General features: G+C 35.9%; 1 protein-coding gene across 1 annotated transcript in view; it reads left to right on the top strand.

Annotated features, from left to right (window-relative positions):
* KSR1 (kinase suppressor of ras 1) overlaps nucleotides 1-11,392 on the top strand; it is a 156,788-nt gene extending 145,396 nt beyond the window's left edge. Inside the window, 2 exon segments of the mRNA XM_075194955.1 lie at nucleotides 103-236; nucleotides 4,235-11,392. Coding sequence (XP_075051056.1) covers nucleotides 103-236; nucleotides 4,235-4,313 — 213 coding nt within the window. The 3' untranslated portion in view covers nucleotides 4,314-11,392.
* The last annotated feature ends 2,721 nt before the right edge of the window (nucleotides 11,393-14,113 follow it).

The raw sequence follows: 14,113 nt of genomic DNA on the forward strand, positions 1-14,113 counted from the left end.
ACAGCTGTGAAGCAATTTAATTCCACTCTACTATGTACAAATAAGAAAAGTACACTTGAGGTTAGAGTGTCTTAATTGTCTTTGGATTTTGATTTAATGCAGGAGATTCTTGCGGCATGTTGGGCTTTTGATGTGAGTGAGAGACCAAGCTTTACCCTCCTCATGGACATGTTGGAAAAGCTGCCAAAACTGAATCGGAGGTTGTCACATCCAGGTCACTTCTGGAAATCTGCAGAGTGAGTAGCTCAATGTTTTAGTTAGACTGTGGGATGCTAGGTTAACACAGACATGTATGACATTGGGGTAGAGAACATGGCTGCAAATGAATTATTTCAAGTGTGTTCTTATAGACCTAGTAGCCCATGCTTCTGCCGTGACACTTAGTGGCATAGAACCTAAGTATTCTAAGGGGATCCTTAGTTTGATAACATTTATAAGTAAAGTAACAGTTAGAATACCAGATATGTAATTCTTGTTTGCAGTGTTGGTTATAAGGTGGAGCAGATTGTTGTGGTTAATGCTACAATTGTACCTGGTAAGCACAGGGTCTTCTTCAAACTGATCTCCTGTTAACTTCTAGTGTTCCACAATCAATTCACAGACTATGCTACTTATGACTGTCCTCTGAGACAAAGTTACAATGAATCACCATATATTACACTAAAATTCTCTGTATAAGTCTTAATTTTGTGGCATGGGATTCATGTATTAATAAAGGTTGTGGGATTGTGATAGAGGACCTGGTGGTACAGTAACATCTGAGGACTACCTATACTGTTTATAATATATAACTAGAGACAACAATGGGTTATAGTTACAGATAATTTCCTTATACCTTACTGTACTGACTATAAAAATACAACCTTTTAATCAATGTGATGCAGCACAAATGTATTTGCCTGCATATCGCCTTTGCTATTATGTCAGCATATTAATAATGGACTCTTTTTACCTTCCTTTCTTTTGGAAATTTTTGCTGTTCTCCTCATCGCTGCCATTCCTCTTTCCATTCTCCATGATCCTGCTGTGGGGCACAACACCTCGGATATCACTGCACTGATTTGCCTTTTGATCTTTCATTTTGGCTTCACACTGCTTGTTTACCTTTTATATATTTGTCCTCTCCACATGACATGAATTTTACTTTGCCTTTTATATTTCAAAAGACATTGGCACAATTTTTACACCAAAGGCCAATTCTACCAACACGGTGTTCACATTAACTGTCCAGTTGCTAACAAATAAATTGCCTGGTTTATTCCTCTTAAACCCTGAATTCTATGCACTATTTATTTTAAAATTATTTCTAAAACCCCAAAATGACATCACGGAGTCCTAGGTAAATACACACTGCAGGAAGAGAGCAGACATAAGTTACACTCCTCATTAGCTTACTGAATAGATTTTAGCTGTAAGCTTTTGAGACTACTTAGGTGTCTTCATTAGACCTGGTATTAAAGTGTTTTCGGAAATCCATTGTTCTGAGTTTTTACTTCATAAAAGTATGCAATATATTAATAGTAAATTAAAAAAGTATGCTGTAGTTCACATTGCTGGTAGTACGGTAATTTATTTCTCTAAATTTATAACTAGCTGTGTGGGCTGAATATTCACACAAATGTGAGCATTATATGAATGATAACAACACAGAGTTGTTCTGACACTGAAATGGAAGTTCTGCTTTTCCTCTATAGCAGGTCAAAATATTTTGGGGTTTGTTTCAACTGTAAACTGATTATTTTTTGAGATTAGTAACTGACACAAAACGTCACGTTCACCATTATGCTAGCTATAAAGGGGAGGAAAGTAATTTCTTTTTATTGACACATAGCGGTTTACAAGATTGTGTGCAGTTAGTTGTGTAGGATTCACTTCCTGTACTCATAGGGACAATAAATGTGTTCTTGTAATCCAGAGTGTTCTAGTTAGCTTTAAAGCAACACATGCAGCACCATTAAAGGCACTGTATATGTTCCATTTTGTTACATCTCTTATTGTAATGAACTTTTTGCAAAGATAAGGCAGCCCATATCAGTTACATCTGTCTTCTACAACTGTACCAACAAAACCTTGCTACCTTTCATAACAGCTTCCTGACGTTACTAATATGACTTCCTCTCTAATCATATTGTCTTGATAACAAATTTTGAAAATCATTAATTAACTGTGTTTTCTCCTTGTCTTAGGTTATAGCTGCTGGCCACCTAACTGGGCTCTGTCTTGCATGCTTCCATGCGTCTTCTGCTAATCTACAGCTTCGTGGACACTTACCTTTCATCCACAAACAAATAATCACCAATATTAGAGAACCTTTTTAACCCTTGGATGTATCTACTGCTTTGATCTTTTCCTGCCGCTATTCTCTTGGTGTGGGCTGTTTGCTTAAATAACAAATTCTGACTGCAAGAAATCTACTTGGCACTAATCATAGGACCAACTGTGTGTCTAGTCCCTCAAGCACTGAGCCAGCAGTAACGTTTACTAAAGCAGTTACCAGCATTCTAGTGGATTCATTGCACGGAGTGCTTTTCTTCTGTGTACTTCTAATAAGCACTTTTACAGCATCTGTGTGCATGTGTATATGTGTTTTTAAGATTGTCCACCAAATAACAGCACATTACAGTTTTTACAGCCATGTTGTATTGTGTTACAATATATTATCCTATATATTTTATTAAGGGTGAATAGCTGTCCTACTTATTGATTGATTTACAAAAATCATCTGTCCAGTTAAAAAAAGAACCTCAAGATTTAAAACCTAGACACATATAGCACAGTGTGCTATATTTATCATGCAATGCTGGTTCATTTCTGGAACGGATTGTGTCTTCATAGATGAACATAATCTATTAACTCGACAGAATGTTCTTTTTTTATGATCAATTCAGCAATCACATAAGAGAACACCAGTTTCCTAACAAATGTTTCCTAAATCCCCATCCCAAACTAGTAAAACCTCCGGATTCCTAGTGCTTCTACAGTTATCAAATTGCACAGTCTAAGTCTATTTTCCAGGCCTTTGCTCTTGGAGACTTTTGAAACTAAACAAGGCTTGCACAAACTCTGCTCAAATTCTTCAGGAGCAACTGTTTGAACAACATATTGTACAGAGTTGTATAAGGGATAAGTACCTAAATAACCAAGTCTGCAGTGGCTTTTTTAGTTGGGGAGAGGGAGTGATTTTGGATCAAATGTTAGAAAACTGGAGATCTTTTACCACAAGGATTTCAGCAGTCTGTGCACTGGTTTTCATTGGTAAAAAATTTATTTTAAAGCAGCAGTCCCACAGTTTATTTTCTTCTTTAAATAACAAATTAAGTACCTTTTTAAGAATGTATTTCTCTTAGCGGTCCTACGACTGTGGTTTCCATGGTAGTCTATATCATTGTGCAGAATTATACATCATTAATTCCAGTGTGAAGAAACAAACACATTATGGAAAATAACAGAATTCTTCTTATAGCCTGCAACAGAGATTATATTAAAAAACACGTCATTTTTTTTAATTGGGTTGCTGCTTTAAGCTTAATCTAACTGCTCTGTATGCTAGGGCAGCCAGTTAGTAATGTACATGGGCATGGAAAAGTAAGGAAATTTGCAGTTGCCCTGCACATCCACAGGAAGAAAGGGGTCTCGTATGTATGTTTATTGCTGGACCTGCATCCCCATCCATTGCACCTACATCATTTGCCCTTCCCATGACCTTGCCTTGGCTAAGCAGCAACTGTAGTTTCTTGCTGCTTCCTCTTTTGACCATTGTCACACACTATCTTGGTGTCTCGTGTTCTACCTCGCATTGTTTCAGCAGAAATAGGAAGTGCAGGGAAATGCCTTTTTCGGTCATCGGTCAGCAATGAGGAAGTTGAAAAAGATAATGGGCAACTAGGAACATAAAATTAATTGAAGGAGCAACACTAAATTTTATTCATTAGTGTTGATCCTATTATTTGTTATAGGAACCACACTGTACAAAAAAAATAAGACTAGATTTACTGACAGATGTGCACAATATATTTTGCAGTTGTGATTTAAGCTGATGTATATATTTGTAAGTGATTAATATTGATCACCTGAAAGGACCCATCCACCCACACATTTGCCAGATTGCTGCCTTTTTGTTGGACAATCGTGTACCAGTAATTGATTATAATAATTTTTGTACTGTGGATGAAGTGTGACTTGAAATGGTTTTAACTGGTCTAACTTAGACATGTTTGTTTTGTTCCCCTTCCAGCATTAACAGTAGCAAAAGTATCCCCCGTTTTGAAAGGTTTGGCCTGGGAGCCTTGGAGCAGGGTAACCAAAAGATCTAGTCTGCTGTGGGATGTCTCAGTGTCATTTTCATGGCTGGTACTGCAGCAACCGGCAGAGATTGGAATTGCAGCCAGTGATGACTCCCTATATTTGGATTCACTCTTTCTCTCTTACTGAATTTGCATTAACCCATTCTGCACTGAACAGGAGCAAAGCGGTGCTTTGCCTATCCCTTCCAGCACTGAATGGCTTAAGCTTTAACTCTACCTGCTGTTTTTGTTGTTTACATATTATTTTAGGCATGTGAGTTGTATTGTGTTAATGAAAATGAATAAATGTGACTGATTTTTATTCCTTTTATAAGCTATACAATTAAGTTTAAATCATCCTAGGGATGTAGTTATTGGTGGCTCTCCCCTTAATACATTTAAATTGCCTTTTTATTTCTAAGCCATAGTATGCTCATGACAGGCAATACCTAGAAGTAAGATTTGCTTAGAAGGAAGTATGTATATCTATACTAGTAATGTCATTTACAATGGCTTTTTGGAATACAGTACCTATAGGGGTTTAGGTTGTTTAGCGTAGTTCATTTCCACAAAACAATTATAATGCATAACTGTGATGATATTTGAAAGCCAGATGCTTTTTATGACCAAACTGTAACACTTGCTGCTAAGAAGAGACAAATACTGATGCCATGCATTGATAAATGTATGGAAACTATTAACCAGAATCATTGGGACTTCCCTTTCCGCCTCCATAAGTTGAAGCATCATGCCTAAATGTACTAAAATTAAAAATGTACCTGGTATTTGACCGTGCTTCTCCCTCTATTTTTACCATGATCTTGACCTTATATAGCATTGCTCCTCAAAGTGACTTGGTGATCATGTCTGTGACATTCCCACAGAGCAGTTATTTAAGTTTCTTCCTTTTGGTTTTCAGAACTGTTTGGATAAAAGATCCCATGCCTAAGATGGCTTTATTAAATGCTGGGCACTTAGTATTTCCTAAGACAGTTGCAGACTGTGAATAACACGCAAGGCTCACGTGATCAATAAGTGTTGGGGAAAATGCCTTGAAAGACATGGCATTCTGTAAGGTTGGTCATCTAAAAACAGTCCTCCTACATTGTGATATAGAGACTGGTACTGGAGTCTGTGGGCAGTTTGCAGGTGACTGATACACTAATATGCTATAAGTTATAACATATGTGAACAGTTCCAGCCTTTCGGCATATGCACCTTTAGAGTTGGATCTATGTCTGACATAACCATGTACATGACTGATCAATTAGACTTATTCTCTGTTTGGTGCGAATGAGTGGACACTATGGAACCCAATTAGTGTGATCGAACGATGACCATACATGGTCAGAACACATCCCTCATCAGACTGCATTATCCATCACTCCTGGTCATCATCTGATAGATTCTTCATTCTGAACAGATCTTAATTAGAAAGCAGAGACTTATTACTCCACTGGAATTGCTACATATGTGGGGACCTTTAGTAATAGCTGCCTGAATATAGTACATTTTATCTTCTGTTAACATCAAAGATAATGCATAGCAGATATGCATTAATAGTGGTCAACGATTCTTCATGTACCACAGCACTGCATACTCTATTTGATGCAAGAGTTACAATATAATCAATGAATTTTACATGTGGGAATATCCCCAAAAAAAATATATGCTGAAGTTCAAAGCAGAATAATTGACAAACATGTATGTTCTTAGAAACATAAAAGTACTTTGCATTAACCTATGTAATTGAGTCACATTCTCTCTGTTTGAAGTGGAGCGACTATGTTAATGGGAATGGTTTGAATTCAATAGGTGTGTAAGATCATTGATCCCTTTGAGATGACTATTGGTTTTTGTACATGTGTGGTGGTGCAAATGTTGCTTTCAAACTATTCCCAATGGTTCATATGATCTCTTCACGTCCATGTACTCAGCAAACCAAGTATTGGAGTGAATATAGAGTAGGATGATATCAAATATGGCCGTTGACACTGAAAGCATTACCCAAGAATGCAATATTTTATGAATCTATGTTACAGTGCTTGCACGGTACTTATGTACATGCATACATTTAAGAAATTGTAGTATGCAGTAGCTAATATTTTGATTGCTCAGAGATGGCTGCAGAATCGGAAACATACCAAATAAAATGCCCTTATTATCTACTGCCATATTTTCTTACATTATCAAAAGTGGTTCTAAAAAATGTTTTTAAATTTAGACTTTGCAGTGATTGAATATATTTACTGCTGCTTGTTTCGGTTTTTTTCTTGTTTTATATCTAACTGATGTCTTGAAAATATGTGTTATTATCCAAAATAAAGACGAGGTTAGATTGTGAAAAGTACACCTAGTATTGGATAAGCTCATATTGCACAACTTGGCGAAGATCTTTGGACAAACACTTAATCTACTACAATAACCAGCTGGCTTGCTGTCTTTCAAGAAGAACACCAGGGTAGACAGCAGTATGCACACACATGACAACAGTTGAATTACCACTTAAGGAGCACGTTTGGAAATAATTTGAAAAAGCAGTTAACAAGATGAAGTAAAGAGAGATGTGGATCAGACAGACAATACTTTATTAACCTGTTCTACTTTAAATCTTTCTGTCAAGTGACATTTGTAACACCTCCTAAATATTATATCAATGTACTTTAAAATCGAATCATGTTACACGTCAAACTGTACGTTTGACGTGTAACATGTCAAACATACAGTTGGCACTGTACACGGTTTACTGTAATTGGATATTTTAAATACACAGTAAATACATGTTCATTTGAAGCATTATTCTTTACCTCTCCTCTCTCCTGTTGCATGTCTTTACAGTTTACCAGCCATGCAACCTAATAAATACTAAGATACAAGGATAAATGGAGGATAGTAGTAGATAAGGGAGCAATATGGTTCTATAAACTTAAAGTGTACACACCTGAGAGGTATAAGTGATACTTCCTCTGTAAGCAAAGATCTTTGCAATGTAATCAACTTTTCACCAAGGGTCGTTGTGTTGCCACAACAGATATTGTGATAAATCTCCCATTTCCAGTGTGGTGAATGCAATGGTGTACTTATTAGTGCTGGTTACTGGAAACTCTACAGATACAGTTGGTTTAGGAACTTGTGGGACTGAGCTCAAGAGCTGACTGATTAAATGGTCTTGGGATACTTAGGCAGGGTCTGTAAGTGGTTATATATGTGTGTTATTAGTTGTGAGGCTATTTCTAATACCTAATGGCAAACGTCCGTGGAAACTACTAGACCACCAGCAGGCCACAGCCAACTTTACAGTTGGTATATTTAGTCTAAAATCGATTAATCAGGTCAGGGTAACATAACAAATTCTAAGCAAGAGCAGGAAGGTCAAAATAGGGTTTTGGTGCAGATGGCCAAAGCATAATATGTCGGCAGATCTTCTCATCATTACCATGAATTGTGATATTACTTTTATTTTTTTAGAGCGATTTTCTGAAAGCAACATATTTAATTATCAATTAACTGGCAGCAGCAAATAAAGTTACATTATTCCTAGTCATCATGATTTACACAGTAAATCCTAATACCAACCACTGTGGCCTCTAAGGCTATTGTCTTGCATCATTGTTATTTTAAGTGTTTCAATGAATATTTCAGGCCACACAGGGCTACATGTTGGCATTTTTCCACTTCTATCACTGTTATATTGATTAATATAATATGTACATACATATAACGTAATATAATTCAGTGCTACATTTTTGCTAATAATTAATGATGGCCTTTAGGATGACATTATGAGTAACCAAGAAATGTTGGTTCCCAGGAAGAGACTATTAAGGTTGAAACACTAAAATAAACACTGTGCTTTGCAGTCATTAGCGCTGCCTGACGCTCTGCATTTTCAGTAAATTAAGAAGTGTGCAAAATAAAAATAAATGAGAATACCTGGCTCCATTATAGTTATGTATTTTAAACTTACCTTACCGTCTAGTAGCAGCTGAGTTCATATTCGCCAGGTTGGGTTATTTGGGGTATTGTGATTATTCTACCATATAATAATATACATGTTACAGTATATATTAATACCATGAAAAATTGGTAGAATATTTTTAATATAAACTTTATCTTTTTAGTTTATCTTCAATAAATACGCCCATACATCATTTAAAGCTGCACGTATAGTAAACATGGGCAGAATTAAAAGGCTTGTTAAACTATTTGGAAACCTCTGACCTAGAAGGTGTTTCCTTGTTTGATGAGTTGACTGTTTTGTGAATGATTTGCTCAGTTTAGTGATAACTGGGGTGTGCGGTGTTACCTTTGTCATGGAAAGGAGGAATTTCACATACTGTATAGACCATTAAACTAGCGACAACTATGGACGCTACCAATAAAACTCATTTCAGTTTGTGATTATATTCTGCCTTTACGTTTGCTGTTTATTATATTTTGGCGTATCAAAATGTCATTATGAAAAATGTCCATACCTGATTGGCAAATATTTTAGTTTGTTACCATTTTAGTCCTAGAATACATGGGCAAATTTTAACTCTGATTTAAATCTCATGGAATTAATCTCTTCTAAAACACTGTGCTAATTTTTTAATTAATAGCCTGAGATTAATCTTTCAAATCGATTGCACAAATCAAACTAGCATCTTCATATGATGAATGATGGCATAATTTTACCTATTATAGTCAATAAATGTGAATAATCACTTGAAGTTCAGATGTTGCAATTAAATCACTGCATTGCATGGTAGAATGTGATGGTCGTACTATAGATCTCCTGAATAGGAATTAAGCTGGTGCAAAATGGACAATCAACTAATAAGTGATTAATCGCCTGCGATTAAGTGACTGAAATTACTTGTGTAGTTTAGTCCTAAATACTTTTACTCTGAGGGCTTTCTCACAAACAGCAATTTTATCACACAGCTAAAAAGCCAATGCACATTTCCAGCTTCAGGTTTAGGGAACTCTCACCTAATTAACAGTGGACTGTATTGACTGTAAACCTATAAAGTTTTTTTTTTTTGTTTTTTTTTATACATTACAAAGTTGCATATAATATAATATTGACTATATAGCTGGTATTGTGAGGTAACATGAGAGCTTAAACATTCATATTTCCTATAGAATAATAGGATATAAAGACTATTGAATACAAAATGCATATAATATAGTCAGCAGATTATAAAGAAAACAATATGCATAAATATATTATCATGAGTGCCTGCAGATTTAATCCATATCAGAAGATCTTAAAATGGAGGCTAAAGCATAAGGGGAGTTTAACCAACAACCCCAAGGGGTAAATGTATCAAGGTGAGAGTTTTCCGGCGGGTTTTTAAAGTGGAGATGTTGCCTATAGCAACCAATCAGATTCTAGCTGTCATTTTGTAGAATGTACTAAATAAATGATAGCTAGAATCTGATTGGTTTTTCAAACCCGCTGGAAAACTCTCAGCTTGATACATTTACCCCCAAATGTTTTCATATTTTAAAGGACATTTTTTGCTGGTATATACAAATCGTTCATGTCCAATGGTGTCATTTAGTAAATTAATCCAATCATGTATGCATAGGGTTGTGGAAGACATTCATTGTCTAGCAGTGCAGACATTGCCTAGCATAAAAACATTTATTAAATATTCACGCATTAGATTATTTATTGTATTCTTTAGTTGAAGGCCAAAGGGGCAGATGTTAAGTGAATATGATGGGGGGGGGTTTACCCCAGTTTTTTTGATGCAACAAATAATTTATATTCAAAATCGTTTACTGTATAACGTCACCATAGGGGATGCCAGAAATTACAACAGGGGGCACTACATTTCAGACATTTGGAAGTTCGATCAGGACTACATACCAACTATTAAAACCTAGAGAATAAGAATAGATGGTAAGATTTGCATCTAACATGCACAATAGCTGGGGGGATGTACTGTGTGTTTGGGCTATACTAAAAATAGGGACATTTCCAAGGATACACACTTTAAGACACAAATCTTTAAAATCTTGAAATTAGTAAAAGTCGGCAACTATTAGCCATTTAGAGCAAACTTCACTTTGTACAAGCAGTGTAAGAGTCATAAAGTTTGAGCATTCAAGCTCAGTTGTTTTTTATTATGTTTCATGTCACTAGCATAGCTAAAGACAAAAATGCAGATCGACAATCCCCTATAATGCTGCCACCTCCATCCCTAATTTTTCAGAACAGATACAATAAGAATAGGCACAGTCAATCAAGAATTACTACCGAAGGGCACAGATGTCCATAAACATACGGACAAAAAGGTTACCAGAAGAGTACTTGTCAGCATACCTGCTGCAGCACAGGGTAACCTGACTGGTCATTGGTCTCTGCTCCACCTCCTGCACAACATATGTCCAGCAGCTTGTACACACAGTACCAAATACAGTAATTCATAAGTACTGGATATGTTTGGGACCCTTTAGCCCACTGTCTTCATAGTTCTAAAACTGTTCACAATCTAAATAACGAACTTCAGGCGGATGGGGGGTAATGCTATTATGAACTTTATGTAACTGCATAGGAGACAAGTAAATTGTCTTCCCCTGAATGCTAGTGGAGAACAGCTATGAGTACATGCTAAATGAAACCGTGCCAGTAGTCGGATTTTCAATAAGCAGCCTCTATTATTTACTTTTTTTGTGGTTGCCCGGGACCCCTAAACTCTGGCTAGGGCACAGTCACCATTGCGACTGCTGCCGCCCCTGATGCTACACCACTGTACTGTGTACATACAAGAACAGAGAATTGGATTAAGCAGTAGATTTTGTAATAATATATGATGCATAGATTCTGCAACCCCTCACCAGAGAAATGCTTTTGCATGACATTTCAAGGCTATAGAGAACTTGAAATGGAATATTAAGATACTACTATGTTTTACACAGTGCGTGTGAAAGGTGTTTGTCTACTAACAAGTTATAAAACTACACCGGATACGTTTTATAGGCACGTTTCTTTTCTGCACTTCAGCCTCCAGTAAAATAAGATCAGTAATTTGTGGCTTCATAGAAAGACGATTTTATTGCATCATTGACTTTGGCACAGATTTGTGAATGACACAATGATTCTATGTCCATCCAGTTCTGACGACTAGTCCCACAAAACATATCACACCAAATAGACTAGATTAACACAAGTCCTTATACTTGTATATTGGCTTCAGACATCCTAGACATTTATTTCCAGTTTATTGACAAAAGCAGTTCTGTCAAACTAGTAAAACTCTACCAATTCCTGGTGAACCACAAGGAAGTTCTGTTGTGGCTGAACTGTATTAAACCAATGTTTTTATCATCATTAACGTAAATTTATTACATACAGGTGTCCCTAACAAAACCTGCACAGTGTTTGTTTTATATATGTGGCACAGTGCTCTTTTATGCAAGAAAAAAGACAACAGTTCAGTTCAGCATTCACCTTTTATATATTGAAATGCAAATTGGCTTTTCAGGTGTGTAGTTTACTTTGTTACATCAGACACACACATTTGTGCATTGGCTTAAAAGCTACTAGCTTCTTCTTTTAGCGCTATAGAGAGAAAGGGTGTGTGTGTTTATATAAGAAGGTGAAGGTCTTTAAAATCTTTTTCAAACCCTTTTGTTTGCTTTTTTTCTCCAAGTAAAATGTACCCTTTTTTATACATCACATGAACCCACTCTGTTGGCTTTTTCTTTCTCAAGCTGTTTCTAGAACCTAGTGTTCTTTCTTGGTTTTCCAGAAAGAAATGTGTGCTGAAAATGACTGTTTACTTGTTATGGTACTTCTTTGATAGCCAAACAGGGTTCTAGTTTCCATGTGCAATCCTGGTTACCTGTCTTATCCCAGTTCTCAGTGCTAAACGCTTGTACTCTGAGCGTGATCTGAGTGCCACAAAGTGTACCATTCACAAATAAATAAAAAAACAGTGTGCCTGGTATGCACTGACATTTGTGTGTTTTATATTAAACATAGCAGAATAACCTTTATGTCATAGATCATGAAACACAATTAAACATTACTGTGATAGATCATAAAATGGCTTCAGGGTACATTAAATACAATTTTTAAGATGGTAAAATAATTGGATATTAAAGCAGTAAAGATAAATTCAAGTGTGTGAAAGTGATGATCTACTATACTGTGCAAGCATAGTTAAACATATTGTAGAAAAGCAATACAAAAGGCAGCAGCTGTATCTTACCAATGGGCTATAGCCATGAGGGCATGGGAGAATGTGTCTTCACGTATGAGAGAATGCAAGGGATTATAGGCCCTCCATCATTGAACAGCATAGTACCCAACACTGACAATAAAACATGTAAGTTTATATTCTTATGATTTTGATGATGAGTTTTATCTGTTTGGTTTTATGCACTAGTGTCTTGATTTTATCTTTTTTTTATATATATATAAATATATATTTTGTTTTACATATTTTTTTTTTCCTTTGAGTGTGTTTGTTTTATTTTAAGAACCACTAAGTTAAATGTGACTGTTTTAGTAATATTTCTTGTGGTGTAAGCGAGTGAACTGTAAAATATACATCCTTTTAGACCTGTAAATGTGGGCAATGCTGTACAATACTGCTCTACTGGCTGAGACTTCAGTGCTATATGTAAATGGAGTCTGTACTATGGTGTAATGGACATGTATCTTTTTGAATGTGATGTAAAATTTTGTACAGTAAATTTTTTATATTTTCTATCAACTGAGTTTGTCTTCCAGAATTGCTATTAATTTAATTAAACAGTTAGTATTAACAAAGGTTCTGTATTAGTTATGCAACCAGCAGAAGTGCACTCCTATGCTATTGAAATTCTGGATATTTAGGATTCTATAAAGTAAATAAATTCATGCTCTGAAAAAAAAGTGAATTGTGTCCTGTTTTTCATTGGTTATTACTTGTAATTGTGGTGGGGGCTTGAGTGGAAAAAGGACATACCAAAATAGCTTAATTCGTTCGTTATAGGAGAGTGTGCTAAGTGTTTATACTATATAAACATAACCTATATATAGTATGATTGTGATCTTTTTTTTTGTTTGAATATAGAATTTAGTTTGCTTTACCTTTTTTTATGCCTAAATGTTCCATATATATTTTTTTAGTCCATAAAGAATTCTTGCAAACGACATTTTTATCTGGCGTCTATGTCAAATTCAGATAAGTAGACAGTGTTCTTTTGGAGAGCTGTAGTTTTCTCCATTCCATCACTCTTGTGGATTGATGAACACTTATAGTAAACAATGCAAGAAAGGCCTGCAGAGCTTTGGTCACTGACACTTATCCTTGTTACCTGTCAGGTATAGGAGTGATTCTTGTCGAACACTTTCCGTCTTTATAATACCTAATGTTAACAACTATATAACATTTGAGGCATTCAGCGTTGGGCAATTGTGCGTCATTGCTGTATAAGTGATTCCAATATGGTCTGTTAAGGGGTCCATTATTTTCCATTGTTTGTTTTGCCTGCTGATCTACATAATGAAAGAATTCTTCCACCAGCACCTGATCACTTGCAAACAAAAAGCACTTTTTTTAGTTATATCTGTGACTAAATCCCAGTCTGAATCACACCTCTTCAGGCATAAGGAGTAGTAAGTGCTAAAAAGTTGTAGATCTGAATAGCCATGGTTGGCTGCATTAACTTTCTGAGCATGCACAGTGCAAACAAAAATGTAAAGATACGCTACACAAACAGCTATAGGTCTCACTCTGATCAGGCCCTTAGAGTCTAAGGATATCATTTAGAGTTGGATGTACGTCCATTTGTGGAGTGTAAATATACACATTTCTGTGCTGTGCATGAGCACCAAGAAACAGTAC

This window comes from Mixophyes fleayi, chromosome 2 (assembly GCF_038048845.1).
Source record: "Mixophyes fleayi isolate aMixFle1 chromosome 2, aMixFle1.hap1, whole genome shotgun sequence".
Lineage (NCBI taxonomy): Eukaryota > Metazoa > Chordata > Amphibia > Anura > Limnodynastidae > Mixophyes > Mixophyes fleayi.